The following is a 15,116-nucleotide window of genomic DNA, read 5'->3' as shown; positions in this document are numbered from 1 at the left end:
ATACATATACGTATCAAATATATATACTTTCTGATATTGGTATGACTGCATCAGTTTATCAATCTAACGAATCCAAGAACATGTTGCTATGGTATTCCAAGGCAACAAAATACTTCTCGAGTTTCTAAATTATTACAACTTCTGAACGAAAAATGGAGTACAATTCAGTGATGGCATTGGTGAAAAATATAATATGAAAGCCAAGCATTTCACTTAAACAAATTCATTACTGGAAAAGTATTAAAACAACAGTTAGACGAATCGATATTGTATTTTTTAGTGCAGGTGTATTTGTTGTCGGATTACTATAGAAACTGTTCTAAAAAAACGTATGTCTGTTCACGTAGTCATCAATATCAGCGCCATCTTTAAGTACATTTATTTGAATTTAAGCGGTACGTTTGAAAACTAAAGAGATCAAATTGACGAAGCACCACTGAATATTTTGATTTAAATATATACATAATTCTACGAAATGCGAAATAAATATTGTAATTTTTATTAATATTTTAAAGAACACAGTCAAACACCCTCTGCATTTTTATTAAAACACCACCAGTATTAATTATATTTGTTTCAGAAGAAATAATATTGTTATATAAGAAATGAAAATAATTTCACTTGACTTTAACATTTATATACAATATTATAAAATGCATTTTATGTTGATTTAACTATAAACAGTTTTTACTTCTACGTGTTGCACCATACCTTATTTTACCGTGCTTGTTTTTTTTGCGAAATGCTAAAACTAAGCAAAGCCTTTCATTAAGCACAATTTGCAAATTGCTTGCGGAAATAAACATTTCTAATTTTAGGTTCGCATGTTTATGTTGCGTGACGCTTCGCAATTACGTAATTAAGCTGCAGTCAAAAGCAAAATTGATGGACACAGCTATTCTATCTTCAAAATTTGTCATTCCGCGCAACAATTACCCCTAATGATAGAATACAAGTTACCTCATGAAATCGAAAACATTTGTTTAACTTTTCATACATTGCCGCCGCTCTAAAATCATTTTTCACGTTTAAAAAAAAATTACCGATTTTCGAAACGAAAAGAAAGTTAAAAATTTCACTCGAAACATATGATGAGATTAAGTTAAAGTCGGTGATTTTTCTGCAAGCAATAAAGACTACTTTTTCTATTTAAAAAATGGCTAAATCTGTAGCTACGAAATATAGCTCGGGAACAAGACGTTAGGGTCGCGCTGTCGTTCATTCAAATAAGGGAAAAATTGGCTCACCTGTCACATAATCGATTTAATACGTAGACCGATTAAATTTATATCTTTTAAACCGGAGCTAGCTCGAGGAGGCATGATGCCTAGGCTATTCATGCGGCTCGATAAATCTTGCGGTGACTTATAAAGTACAATACTCCGTACAGGTCGCTATAATTACCCCCCGGAGTCCTGCCGAAGATTCATATTTCATGTCGGGTGAAATGCATAGGAAATTCTTGTCGTGGAATGCCCGATCCTCTGGTGCACTGTAATTATCTGTGCGTGTATTTGTGTAGCTGGTAGCCGACTTAATCGGTAAAGTTTGCGTGTCCTCCATGTCACCGATGTCCCCGTCCTGTAAGCCGAAAGGCATGGTCTCAGAAATGAACCGGCTATCTACAGTTTCTTGTTGAGCCTCGACCAAGATAGATCAAAGAAAACGCGGTTGAAACGAATCTAAATAAAGTAGCTCCGCAACTCTTTCAAACATGATGCGCCGGAAAAGGGTACATGCGCGCTTCCGTCGCGAACTTCACATTGAAATTTTAAAAATTTTAAAAATTGCTTTTCAAACAATCTTTTCATAATCCTCCGTAATTAATACATATATAAAATTGTTTGCAGGGTGGTTTAAAGTCCTCGCGAAAAATGGCCAAGAAAACGGTACCAGCGGCACTGCAGACCGAAATTTCAAATAATGAAGACTGGGAGAAGCTTCTGCAGAAGACCGGTTTAATAGGGACATGATGGTCTTACGCATATAAAAATTGTATTATATGGTTTTGTTAATTTCAATATTTGTTTCTCAGTGGTGGACGTTTATTCGGAATGGAGCGGACCATGCACGGGGATGGTGAGCATCCTGAAGAAAATTAAAATGGAAATCGGTGGAGACGCGCTAAGTTATGCCACGGTAACTTTCCCTTTTGACGTTCCGTAGAACAATTTTATTTAGTAATTGTTATTGTTGTATGGATTCAGGCAAAGTGTGACAACATCACGGATCTAGAACGCTTCCAAGGAAAAAGCGAACCGATTTGGATGTTCATTCACGTAACTAAATTACATTATTCTATTAAAAAAAATATCACCTTAGTTTATAAATATTATTGATTATTTATACAGAATGGACGGATGATAAATCTCATGTTCGGCGCCCAGTGTCCGCAATTGCTGAAGATGTTAACGACAGAGTTACAGAGGGTACAAAATGGCGATGAACATGAGTATGTGTAATTATATTACAAATTCTAATTATCAAACGTTTAAAAATGTTTATGATAAAATCATACGCTCGTAGATTTTCATTACAAGTGTCTGAAAGGAGTCCAGAAGAAGTAAAGCAATTGAAAGTGATCGAAGAAGCTAGGATAGCTAAAGAAGCGGCGAAGAAGGCCCGGAAAGGTTTCAAAAAAATCGATTTAGTATCCCATATCTTTTATTAATTTTTATACTGAAACTTTTTTCTTAAATAAACGTATAGAAGCCGAAGCAGTAGCGCGGTACGAAGCAGAAATGCTTCACTTAACTACGTCTTTAAAGAACGAAACCTGTCTCCTACTTTACCCATGGCTTTTTAAAGATGAAGAGGACCATAAGAGGGACAAAAAATCTAGTCCACCATATGTAGAATTAGTTGAAGAGATACTACCAGGGAACTATATCGTTGAACAGGAAATACGGAAGCGGCTCAACGATGACATCCTCGACAAACTTTTCAACGAAGTATATAAATTAATTTACTTATCATTTAGAGCTTACAGGATCAATTAAAATTTAATTGATGTTTTTTGCAGTCAGATTACGTATTGCCACAAAATCACAAGAATTTATTACTGGATGGAAAATGCATGTTCATGAGATTGAAAGTGGCCGAAGAGAAACCGGATGTTGATATCCATACAGAATTGATGAGTCTACTGTTTGGTGAACCAGAATTGCCGCGTGAGGAAACAATTTTCACAGAAGAATGGTGCTTTCCATTTTTATTGAGATTATTGTTAAAGTAGATGTATTATTAAATTTATTTAATATTCCAGTTATGCCGGTCGACATAGACCCGCCTCCACACCACCGGAAAATGAAACCGTGATTTTCCCAATCGCATGGACACCGCTAAATTCTAGAAACAAGGCAATCGTTTACCGCACGATTTTCACGACGTACACAAATAAAACATATCCAGTAAGCAGATTAACTTTCATTTTAAATTGATCGCTATTTCATATATAATTTTTATTCTTCAGTATGAAGACAAGGCTGCAAACGTACCCATAGTGGTATTCAAGTACGATTACACGCGAAAAAATGAGTTGGAGATAGTTCTACAAGAATTTGAAGACGAAGTAGTTAACTTTGGTATTTTTGAATCTGATAAACCGCCGGATGCAAAAATGATTGCTAGAAGTATCAGTGAATTCGAAGAAAATACTAGAGAAAGAACCGGGTGAATATTTAGCAGATTGTAAATGTTTTTACGTATGAAAACTTGTGTACCTTGGTAAGATGGTGTAACATTTGTGTTAACAGGTACGAGACTTTTGTGTGTGTGGTGAAGAAAGTAGGATGTGAAGCCTTTTTAGGGTTCGCCGGTATTGGACCGTATCATGTGAGTGAAAATCCGGAAAAGGGTTCGGAGGAATCGCAGTTATATTTTCCGGATGTTACTGGTTTAGAGGAAACACAGTCGGATGATGATGAAAAACCGGAGGAAGTGCCAGAGAATCCTGAAGAAAATAATGAGCCACAAACATGAATCATTGAACTCATTTGTAATTCTAAATATTTTTATTACCGATATTTATTTAACATTTTAATTACCGGAGATGGTATAAGTCAAATTGATCTGTGATTTTCGTTTAAACATTTTCAAAGGCTATTCTATTGTCACCGATAAATAAAGTATTAAAAAATATATGCAGTCATGTTGAAACATAGGAATTAAAAATACCAGAATTGTTGTGATGAAGCCTACATTTATTTTCCGGCCGCCTTGGCTTGCAATATAAAAGAAAGTAGAAATAGACAGGTTGTCTAGTTTTTGCAAGTTAACTCAAGGGTAAGGTAGAATAAATGATGGCAAACAACCAATATTTATTTCTTATAACCACAGCTACGCCTACGCCCTCTTGCTCTCTCGAATTTCCTTCCTTTAGACCGTACTAAGGGTTTAGTGTGCGAGTGTGGTACACCAGGAGCTGGTCCAAAGTGTTTCACTGCTTCACGTGCATTGCGCGGTCCTTGCATCAAGACTGTCCTCTTTCCAGTGGGTGCACGCAGTGCAAGCTGATCAAAAGTGATCAGTTCACCTCCAGCCTTCAAGATACGGCCTCTAGCTTTCTCAGTAACGCGTAGTGCACAGACCTATCACAAACCAACAACTTATAATTGTTGAATCAGGGAACATTAACGAATTAATTTTTATTTCACTAATATACTTACAGTAAGTTTAGGAATTTCAAAAATCCTAGCATCGTCAGTTACTGTGCCAACGATTACGGCAATGCTTCCTTCACGTCCAGGTTTCTTCATGAACCTAACAACGCGTGCAAGAGATATAGGAGGACGATGAATTTTGCTCATAAAAAGCCTTTTCAGAATGATCTTGTTGAATTTCGCATTTGTACGTCTGGCCAGGAAACGGTACAGCTGTTAACAATGATAGAATCTCATATTATTTACGGCACGATTTTATGAAAGAAAATTTACTATAAAAGTTCAGAGAAAATAATTCAAAAGCACTTTGTAGGAGAAATATACTTTTGAACGTAAACTTTCATAGTTTTCATAGGTTGGATTGTGTCAATTTATATACACGTCCTTAGCTATACGCGTCCAGACGGAATAGGAAAATTGACTAGACTTTTCTATAGCGAACGTTCAAATTGGATTAGCACGATGGTGTACTAACACAGAGTGCGGTTCGCAAAATAAATTTTCATATCCCGAGCTCACGTGTTTGACAACAAAAGTTATATAGCATGGTATACACAATTGTGTTATCAAAGCGATATTAACTAATGTCTAACGAATTACACATCGAACAGCTAAATATAATTGAAGGAGCTTAAATAGCACGTTCTGTGTAACGCTGCGATTAAAAACTGTTTAACACGTGTTAGCGCTTACCTTGACGAGAAGTCGTAAGTAGACATCTTGCGATCTAGGTTCCGTTCGCCGAACCTTTCTGTCGTGTTTATGATTAATGTCAATACCCTGCAACGAAAATAATTTTCGTTAACCATCTTCAACACTTTTAGAATCTTATTAGGATTCGTATTCATTACGGTTCACAGAGATGCGCCGAATGTCTATTGATTTTCGGAATCCAACGAATTCACGTCACCGTCTTACCATTTTGATAAACCGGAAAAGAAACGGACATGCACGAGCGCGGACTGAATGGGTTCATAGAAGCGGATGTTGCAGAGGGCGTTGCTTGTTGCGACGAGAGAGCTGCTCAGGTTCCAGGGAGAACTAACAAACGAGAGACCTTGGTAATAAATTGTCCAAGAGAAAATTGTGAACTTTTGATAATCCATGTAATTTGAATTCCACAACTAATGTTTTGTAATACATAAATTAATGTCTAAAGTATATAAATATAATTTATTTGCGGATCTTTTGGTAGTATCTGTAGCGTATATTAAGGCCACGAGATATCGCTGAGAGAATTGCTAATATACCGACTAAACCATCAACTGAAAAATGAGGAAGAAAAGAAGTACAATGCTAAAATTTCTTAACTGCAGTAACTGTGTTTAATCAAATTAATTAAGATAGATCCCGTGTTAAAGATTTTAGCATTTCAAAAACATTTGAATAGTTACAATTCAAATGACTGAAGGTTATTGTTTGAATTTGAATCTTTTCCCACATTTTAACAGATGTCGCTAACTGAAATTTCCGTTCCAAATATTCTTCATCTACAGATGGTAAACACGTTTGTTTGAAATTAAAGATTCATTATTATCCATTTATTTTTCAATCGATATAGTTTCAATTATATTTGTCGTTTATAGAAAGCGTTTATTAATTCGATACACAGTTGGCAGCTACATCTATCGAGCGAACGGCGGAGTATCCGCGATGTACATCCAGAAGAGGGCACGCGGAAAATTTGGTTTTGACATTTCGATGGGGTCCATCGCTTGTGGCCATCTGATGGCGGATCGCCGAGGCACCGTCACATAGTAATTGGTCTTTCAGGTATCATATAAACAGTATATACTGTGGGCATCGGAGTGTCGAGGCAGTTCAATGCTCGAGTGCGCGCAAGTACGGGAGTCGCCGAGATGATGCTGAATTAAATCTTCCAGCTGCAATTCCGAATTTGACATTACGTTCGGACACGAGTTGAAAGACCAGTGTTGATCGTTGTGATAGAGAAACCGTCCACAGATTCACCGTTCGAGCAAGAGCCGAGGTTTACGCGGAATTGCACGTGCTCCGATTAATTCGCAATGGAACGAACCGGATCGGCGGAATAGAGTCCAGTGAAAAATAAATGGAGCAAAGTGCGAGCTAAAATTCAAAATCGTCGTGCGATCGGCTTCGGTGTTGCCCGTCAAATGGGACCTAGGTGCAGCTGCGCCTTCCCGTAGAAGGTTTACCGAATTAGTGAGATGTCAGCCACCCGTGTGCCTTAATTACCATGATAATGGTCCACCTATGGCGCGAACATCGGTCTAATTCAAGTTTCTTATCGGACCAGAGACAGTCGTCGGCGTGTCATGGAGGACGGCGGTGGTCAAGTGCACTCTAGCACGCTCCTGGAAGAGACCTTCTATGTCACCTCGAAGAAGAACACCTACTACAAAGTGAGGCTGACCGAGAAAGGTCTCAGCCTCGAGAAGGATAACAATGGTGCGACGAAGGTCGAGACGATCGCGTTGGGAGACATAATCGGCTGCAGATGTATGCGCTCGAAACGCAAAAGCGCGGGAAGCTGTGTCTGCGGCCCGGGCACCTCGAGATCGCAATTGAAGCTGGTCGAGTCGGCCGAAGCGTACCAGTGCTACGACGAGTTCGATACATCGGCCTATCTCTACCTTTACGCTTACACGCTGAAGAAGGCCCGCATGAAGGATGCGAAGCGACGCGAGAGGACCACCATCACTTTGCGGTTCCGCAGCTTCGACAAGTACGAGGACAATCTGCGGGAGGCGAGCAGGTGGCGGCTAGCCATCAAATGCTTGATCGCCAGCGTGCCCGTGCCAAAGAGCTTTATGAGCCCCAGTCACGGGAACCTTGAGTCGCTGATCAACGGTGAGTACTGAATGGAGACGCGATAACGGGCTGCTCGATTAATTACAGCCACCCTACCGGAGAACCTTCTTTTCTTCAAGCGAATCGGCGCGACGCTGATTAGGCGGATGATAACGTTAGGTAACCGACTGTTCCTAACGCCATTGCAATATCTGTGGCGGTCGCGCAAAACAAGTTGAACACTAATATTATGTAATGATATGTTCTGCTTACTGAATCCGATAGTCTGCACTGGTATCAGAAAACTGTGATCCCTGTCTCTCGTCATTTTTTAATGAGATAAACAATGTTTTGTCTGGGAAGCTCGGGTTACGGGGATAATCGAGTATACAGGGTGTCTCGTCCAGCTCGAACATCTTGTGTATCACTGTTATTATCGAAGCAACGTGATCGGATTTGCATAGCCATTCGTTATGGAAATCAGGGCGATTTTATCGATGTCACACGGTAATCAAGATCACGACTTTGGCCTGGCAAGATGATTGCGCGGCCTTGGAAATATCGATGACCTAGGATCTTGAAAGAACCTAATGCAAAACGTTCTGTTAACGTTCGTGCGTTAATCCGAGTTATCCGAATTCTGTAACTGAGACTAGAATTGTGTTATAACGTTTGTATAGGACACATTTCATATTTTTGGTTGTTTGACAGAGGTTCAAAGGTATTCCATATTTTTCATTTAAATCTTAATGGCCTGTTACATTTCCTGGCAATGTAAATGCCGAGTGATACATGTACATTAGAATGTGAAATACTTTCTATTACATAGCCTGCATATGCAGGCCGGTTGCCAACATGCCTGCCTGAGTAGGTCCAACTGAATGCATGTAATATCTTGGTATCTAATACAACAAGTGTTCCCCGAGTTCACCTCTGGCTGAGGTAAACAATTAATTCTGCGGTGCTGAATTAATTCGTGGATGCACGGTTGGTCCTCTGTCTTTCTCTGTGTTTATACTCGGCAAGTGTATATACCTTTGGGAATTCTATTAGGTTTCCGGTTGATCAATGTTGTACTGATAATTAATTACGTTACGATAACATTCTCTGTGACAGTCACGCGACGCGTTATATCATTCGTCTAATATTAGGAATTGCTTAAAACTCTTGTCAACATTTCTTTTTCATTGAAAGATTTATTAGTTTGATTTGGAGATCACGGTATATAATTAATTCGACAGATCTTCTGACATTTTATGGTTCTCATGTTCGCATGTTTTATTGTTTTTTTGCTACCAAGTCTGGTTAGTCTTGCGCTGTGCTTCAGCGAACGTGCACTTGCTCGGTCATTATTATCTTAGTCATGAATTTTAATGAACAGATCGCATGTATTCCTTTTCAGTACCATGCTTAAATAATATGTTTCAGAAACGCGGAAAATTTCAATGGGAAAAGGTACTTAAACTTTAATACCCGCAACCTGTTTGAATTTCACAGAGGAGGTCTTGAATCGTGTAAATCATTTCACGATTCTCCGAGATTTAAAATTAAAGAAGAAATGATATCCAATTAGAGCGTTACTTTAGAGTTTGCAAAATGAATTAATGTCTGCAGAATCTCTGGCTATTTAGCTCTTATAAATCGTCGAAAAATCGGCAGATCAAACAAGACGTTTTCCCAGATAAAAAACGAGGCGGTCTAACTGAAAAACTCGTTGAAATTAGGCCAATTTCCGTCAGTACGGCGCGTCCGCATCCTTCCGTTCCGTGGTCCTTTTCATTAGCGCGTTTTCTGCAGCGTAATATCCGCATTTTCGAGGAGCAGAAAAATCATTATTCCGCCGGTGGCAGGACTCGTGTGAAATTTATGCGCGTTCGCTTCCTGTTTCGGCGGATTCGATATTATTCACCTCCCAGTATATTCTTCAAGCTTGCACGGGGAGATCATTATGCTACACGCTGTCTAAATCGATTAATTTTTCCCATCCCTGAACATCCTTGAATGAAAAAGAATCATTATTTATCGTTATAACAAGGTTATGTCAATTAATTTTAATCGTCTTTTTACGAATTTCAATTGTTTTCTCAGAAGATATTATTGTATAATATTACTGTTACACAATATTTAAAAATCCCCTAATCCTGATCATTTTATATTCTTTTTCATGCAATCGAATTATGTTAGTGTTACCAACTTTCTGTTTAACAAGTCAGAAATATAGAGGAAAGTATTTTAACACCTCTGCCTGCTCGCTACTCACTGTATCCTTTATTCGCAACGATTCATACTGTTCTGAGAACCGTACAGCGTACAGTGACGTGAATTTATTTGACGAAAAAAAAAACCCGGTAAAACATTTACGAAACATTTGCATCGCGTCGTATTTGGACAGCGTTCGTCGATGGAAGAAATGTTCACGTTTTTTTTTTCCTCGCGTCGAGGAAAGACGATACAAATATTTACGATGTCCAAGATGAGGAGATTTGTACAAGAAACCGCGGGAAATTTTCATAGAATTATTTAGCGGATACAAGAGGCGCTCGCGCGGCTAATACTATAAAATATTCGTTCTTCAAGTAAACAGTGGAGTTTACTCGAAGCTCTCTTGCTTTATTATCGCGCTAATTGCGTTATTTCTTTGTAACACGCTGCGTTTATTCACAATTGCACAACGTCGCCGCGAGCGATTTATGCGGTCGTGCCTACTTTTGTACACGGAAAGAGTTACGATGCTAAACGTTCATTGCAATTTTTACCGAATACGAATCATTGAAAATTTCTTGGTGAAATAATTTGTTCGTCCACGATTTCTAAATATAGAAAATCATTCTGTCGGAATTCTTCCATGCAGAGATTTACTCTTCTATGATTTCTCAGTGTAAAAATTTATTCCTCTACAGTTTGTCAATGTGAAACTTTATAGTTAAAAATGCACTCTTCATCAAGTTTTATCGTTTACCAACTTTTTCCAATTGTTTATCTGCAAAATTTAACAAACGAAAGTCGCAGACTACTTCGCTATTGTATTACATGCAATGAATTTAAATGGTAACAAATTATGTAGCGCGTGATTAATAGCGCATAACATTAATTTGGCTATCTACGTGCATGAATAATATGCATAAACTTCAAGATCGCGAGCGTCACACGTGTGTAACGACGGCAGCGAATGTGTTAATGCATGACAGATCCAAAGTCTTGTCATAATAGTACTTTCAAACATTAACAATCTGTGACACGCTTAGAAAAAATATTTATCGATACTTGTCACCGCGTCGCGCTGCATTTCCTCAATTAGTTACTCGTATTTTTAAATTTACATTTTATTTGCAACGATGGTAATATTTCCAATTAGATTTCATATCATCCGCGTTTTATGGTTTCCCTGCTGGTTGGTTGCGTTTTATATCCGACTTACATTTTCAACTAAAAATAAAACTAGTCTGTCTTCCATAGAAAATTGAAATAAGCGCGTTAATAATTTTCATCAATAGCACAGATTCTGTTGCACGCTAAAAATATGAATGCATGAAGGTCCACAGGTATTACAGAGTATTACACATTGTGTACAATACATTCACCGGGCATTACGTCCTGTTATTTCTCAATTTGCATCGGCATTCTAAAATCCACGTTTCACTCTCGAGAACATTTCCAAACGTTGCAGTAACATTTTCAAAAGTATGTCACGAATTTTTCTCGACGCTCGCATCGCGTTTATTGTTTTCCAAAGCGCTGTGTTTTATATTCCAGTTACATTTTTATATCGTATTTAAAGTAAGCAAAAAAAACTGTTTTCCGTCGACTTGAAAAAGAAGCCTCGCAAGCAGATCGAAATATGTTATACATTCCACATAATTTCATTGTTTTCTCGATGGTCTGTCGCGCCTCGTATCTCGCGCACAATCGCGATCTTTCCGCGAGAAACATAGGACGCACATAAACGTCTCCGGCCCCCTAAAGCAGCACAATTCGCGACTTCCCGAGCGGGCGCGATACGCGTCCAACAAATCACGCGACTTTCAAACAATCGACCGGAAGAAAGCCGCTTAAGCCGCCGGTGGGAGGGGATGATTTATTAACCTGTCTTCGTAGAGGTTCGTTATTCGGTGCGCCGAAGGTGGCCGAATCCAAGGATTCCATTGCATCGGTGCCAAATCTTTGTCTCTTTAATAACACCGGCAACCTGTAGGGCATTCGGGCGATCGTGTCTCATAAAACGATCATTCTCCGGCAGAAGAATTTCATCGTGGAACACGTATATATATTTCCCGGTGCCACTCGACCTGCCATCGAAAAACCATTAAGCTGTTAGTCGTTTGCAACGGCCGTGACTTTATCGCCGGTCCACCAGTTTCCTGAATAGAAATTTCTCGTTAAACGCGGATGAGATAATCGCGCAAGGGCGATCGCAATCTATGCAATCGAAGGTAACTAATGGAACGGCGGTCTTTTGCGAAATAAACATTTGCATCGACCGCGGAACGCTCGGATTACATGGAAATAGTTTCCTCTGTTAATCATCTTAAATTGCGCCGGTGGGTTTGCACTGTTCTTTGTTGCGTCCCCTCGTTTCCTTCGTAAATAAAATTGCCTGCTTTAATCGCGAGATGTGGAAGCACCGTAGATATTTCTTTCATTCATCAATTATTTTATTCGGTTGAAAATAATGTAATAGTGTCTTTAAATTCATTCAATGTTTTCACTGGTTTGCACTTTATCGGTTCATTTTTGTCGCAAATGCATAAAATCCGCAGACTTGCAATTAGCGTGGCTCTGATAAACGTGAGATTAATTAGATATGTTTATTTTCGTTGATCTTGTATCGTGACCTTTGCAACGAGAGATCATCGATCGTCCAGACTGTCCAGATAAAGTCCAGAAAGTCTTGCAGTCTAGAAAACACCGCGGAAATTGAAAGCAGACTTGTTCAGAAACCGGATAGAAATTGCTCGTTCATTGAGATAAATCACCATCTAATTATAAATCATTTGTCAGTGACACTCCGCCATGCAAATTGTGTGAACAGTATATTTTTTTTTTTTACGTTCATTAAGCGTTAACGCAGCCAGCCGGGGGCGTCGAGTGTTTCGTTTTGGGTGAGCGCGAGCTCTTTTTTTCTCCCTTCGTTTTGTTTGCACAGCCGGCTTCTTTGTGCCGACCGTTTAATAACGGGACACCCTGTATAAGGATCATATCATTCTCAATTAAGTGCTTAACAGACCGTGATTAATAGATGCAAGCAAAAACTCTATTGAAAGGATTAACTCACGAGGGAAAGACTCTGTTCTTCGCGGTATAAACGCAGGAGCGAAACTGTGCGCTGGCGTTTCTTGCGAATAACGTGATCTATTCGATCGTTCTTGATTCATCTTGACTCGCTCGATGACCTGGTCTCGAACAGCTACGGCGATTGATTTAAGTACGAATTTTAATTGCGTCGACGTTTTCATTTTTCGTTTATTATAATTAACTGCAGTTCGGAATTTTTTAAAAGAGAAACCATAGAAAATATTTCTATGAAACTTTCTAAATTTATTTTTACATATTTAACTTAGCGCACAACTTTCGCAATGCAATTCAACCGTCACGTTCGCCATTTTTCAGTAGACCGTAGGACTTCATCTCGCCAGACCCACGATGATGCTTCAAAGAAGAAAAGTAATCATGCCACCGCGGAGCATAGTACGGCAGCCTAAGAACAATATCCTCCGAAGATTTACGCCATTGTTCCATCTCGAGGAAGTAGTAGCGAATAGCCCGCATAGAATCGATCGCGAAATAGTCCGGACAAGGGTTTGGGGGAGGGGGGATTGAAATTCTTATTCAGTTCCCTCGGCTTTTTAGACAGACCTTGCGTCGCCATTTATGCGTGCTCCCGCGACTGCTATAGTTGCTTGTCCCTGGTCAATCGTAAAAGTCCGACCTCGCCGAAGAAAAACCTCTTCCGTCATCGCCCAGACCTCCGTGCTAATTCGGTGCATTTATGGCTTGGGACTCGCGACACACCTCGTGGAAAACGGGATTTTATCGCGTCGATCGTTTCGACGTGTAAAAAAAGTGTTCACGGGTTTTATGACAATCTGTATTATTATTAAGGAGAAGATATGTTTCTTGTTTTAAAAATTATATGCAAGTGCGACGAAAAATGATTGAATATGTGTCTTTATTATAGCAAAACGCTATGATAAAAAGTTGCAAAAAAAATTGGAATAAATTCTGTCTTTTAATTCGATCGAGGCGATTCTTTTTAGTCGTCTTTAACGACATATTTGATTAACGAGAAACGATAAAAATGTAAGAACAATTATCCTGTTGCAATTGAACGTTGAAGCAACGACGGCGGCGCGCGATAAAAGTCGAGAGAACACCATTTTTTTCGACCGATGGAAAGTGGCCCGGGGGGTTCGCGCTGCAGGGGCATCGCCGCTCTTGTCGGGATGGCTACAAGATTGCAAAATGCATAAATCACTTATATAAACGGATCCGGCGCATAGGCGCGGTATTAGGTAATACACTTCGCGCGAGATGGGGAAAAACGCGCGCGCGGCACACACGTACGCGTCTCGGCGATATAATAATGCCTGTTCGCCGGCTGATTCGGAATCGCAACAGGAAGCGACGGGCGCAGCTGATTTCTTTCAATATTTCGTTTCGTCACGATCCTTCGGACTCGCGCGACATTGCGTAAGCTCCTTTACAACGTTTCGACTTCCGACAACGCGCATCGCAAACGTAATCGAAGCCGATATGTTTAAATGTTTTACAACACCGATTGACGTCGATACACCTGGAGAGGAGGAGAGGTAAAAGCGGTTCGCGGAAAAGATGTTAATTTATTTGCACGAACATGACCCGCGCGACAAAAAAGCAAGTGCATCGCGGCCGATTCGCGAGAGTACAATAATACACCGCGGTGATAAAGGTCCTTCGGACATCCGGAAACACAATTTCCACGATATTAACTTAATCGAGATGGAGCACGTACTCCGTTCTTTTTTTTTCGATCCGCGCTCTGACAACGAACAATTTGCAGAATCATAAAAATTCTACACAGCTCGGAAGAGTGACAAGTCCATTGATTTCTTCCTGATTGACTATGGCATTGTAAATCTCTTTCTTTTGCTCCGTAAAACGCGACACCAAAAAAAAAACAGGTAAACGACGCTTGGTAAAAAAGCATTTGACGTATTGTTTGCAAGGAACTATTTTATGTAATCGACACGTTTTCGTTTATGCGTCGGCCCAGTTTTTCATAGCTATCGAATAGTATGAAAATTATAACTATAATGAACTTGCTTATAGCGAGCGAACTACGCAGGTAATTAATTACATTTTCTCGTCGCTGATAAACGTAATCGACAAGAGCGTATGGACACGTAGACGCTCGAAGAGAAGGGAGTTATCGAAATACGCTAGTAAAACCCGTTGTGTGACAATTGAACGTCGACAAACGCGTCGAAAGATCCGATAAAAGAGAAAACAGAGCAAAGAGCACAGTTCAGGTAATTCTGTAAATTCTAAACGTCGTTTAAAGGATCGAAAAGTTTATTGATTTATGGCAACGGTTATAATCGGGTTTTATCTCTTTCTTACCGACACGATAAGATACGGTGTATAAAGACGGATGAGGGTGTCCGTGAAAACGTAGATATAATCGAATCATGTCGGTCTCAATTGCAA

General features: G+C 39.5%; 3 protein-coding genes across 5 annotated transcripts in view; 2 read left to right on the top strand and 1 right to left on the bottom strand.

Annotated features, from left to right (window-relative positions):
• LOC144468882 (uncharacterized) overlaps positions 1-4,589 on the top strand; it is a 5,001-nt gene extending 412 nt beyond the window's left edge. The window contains exons 1-11 of one of the 3 annotated variants that reach the window (XM_078178685.1): positions 113-395; positions 1,851-1,965; positions 2,036-2,139; positions 2,208-2,279; positions 2,352-2,452; positions 2,527-2,630; positions 2,710-2,951; positions 3,023-3,198; positions 3,266-3,410; positions 3,473-3,672; positions 3,756-4,589. In XM_078178685.1, the coding sequence (XP_078034811.1) occupies positions 1,875-1,965; positions 2,036-2,139; positions 2,208-2,279; positions 2,352-2,452; positions 2,527-2,630; positions 2,710-2,951; positions 3,023-3,198; positions 3,266-3,410; positions 3,473-3,672; positions 3,756-3,981 (1,461 nt within the window). In that variant the 5' untranslated portion in view covers positions 113-395; positions 1,851-1,874 and the 3' untranslated portion in view covers positions 3,982-4,589. Of the gene's footprint in view, positions 1-112; positions 396-1,641; positions 1,733-1,850; positions 1,966-2,035; positions 2,140-2,207; positions 2,280-2,351; positions 2,453-2,526; positions 2,631-2,709; positions 2,952-3,022; positions 3,199-3,265; positions 3,411-3,472; positions 3,673-3,755 lie in introns of those variants that run through there. The other 2 variants (XM_078178677.1, XM_078178693.1) reach the window with 2 other exon arrangements.
• Positions 4,182-5,647, bottom strand: Rpl18 (ribosomal protein L18). The gene is made up of 4 exons (XM_078178705.1): positions 5,580-5,647; positions 5,355-5,441; positions 4,668-4,874; positions 4,182-4,589 (listed from the first exon to the last, which is right to left on the bottom strand). Exons 1-4 carry the CDS (start codon positions 5,580-5,582, stop codon positions 4,320-4,322), a joined length of 567 nt encoding a protein of 188 aa, XP_078034831.1. The 5' UTR covers positions 5,583-5,647; the 3' UTR covers positions 4,182-4,319.
• A 792-nt stretch (positions 5,648-6,439) lies between these two features.
• Positions 6,440-15,116, top strand: part of Sk2 (Sphingosine kinase 2) — a 28,288-nt gene continuing 19,611 nt past the window's right edge. Inside the window, exon 1 of the mRNA XM_078180643.1 lies at positions 6,440-7,493. Within this exon, the coding sequence (XP_078036769.1) occupies positions 6,959-7,493 (535 nt within the window). The 5' untranslated portion in view covers positions 6,440-6,958. The remainder of the gene's footprint in view (positions 7,494-15,116) is intronic.

This window comes from Augochlora pura, chromosome 1 (assembly GCF_028453695.1).
Source record: "Augochlora pura isolate Apur16 chromosome 1, APUR_v2.2.1, whole genome shotgun sequence".
Classification (NCBI taxonomy): domain Eukaryota; kingdom Metazoa; phylum Arthropoda; class Insecta; order Hymenoptera; family Halictidae; genus Augochlora; species Augochlora pura.
This window is presented reverse-complemented; position numbering and strand designations above follow the sequence as displayed.

Bases quoted from the DNA above. Each gene is read 5' to 3' on its own strand.
- Rpl18 (XM_078178705.1), bottom strand. The intron at 4,875-5,354 runs GTAAGCGCTAAC...CATTGTTAACAG, and splicing joins ACTTACGACTTCTCGTCAAG to CTGTACCGTTTCCTGGCCAG. The intron at 4,590-4,667 runs GTAAGTATATTA...GGTTTGTGATAG, and splicing joins TTGAAATTCCTAAACTTACT to GTCTGTGCACTACGCGTTAC.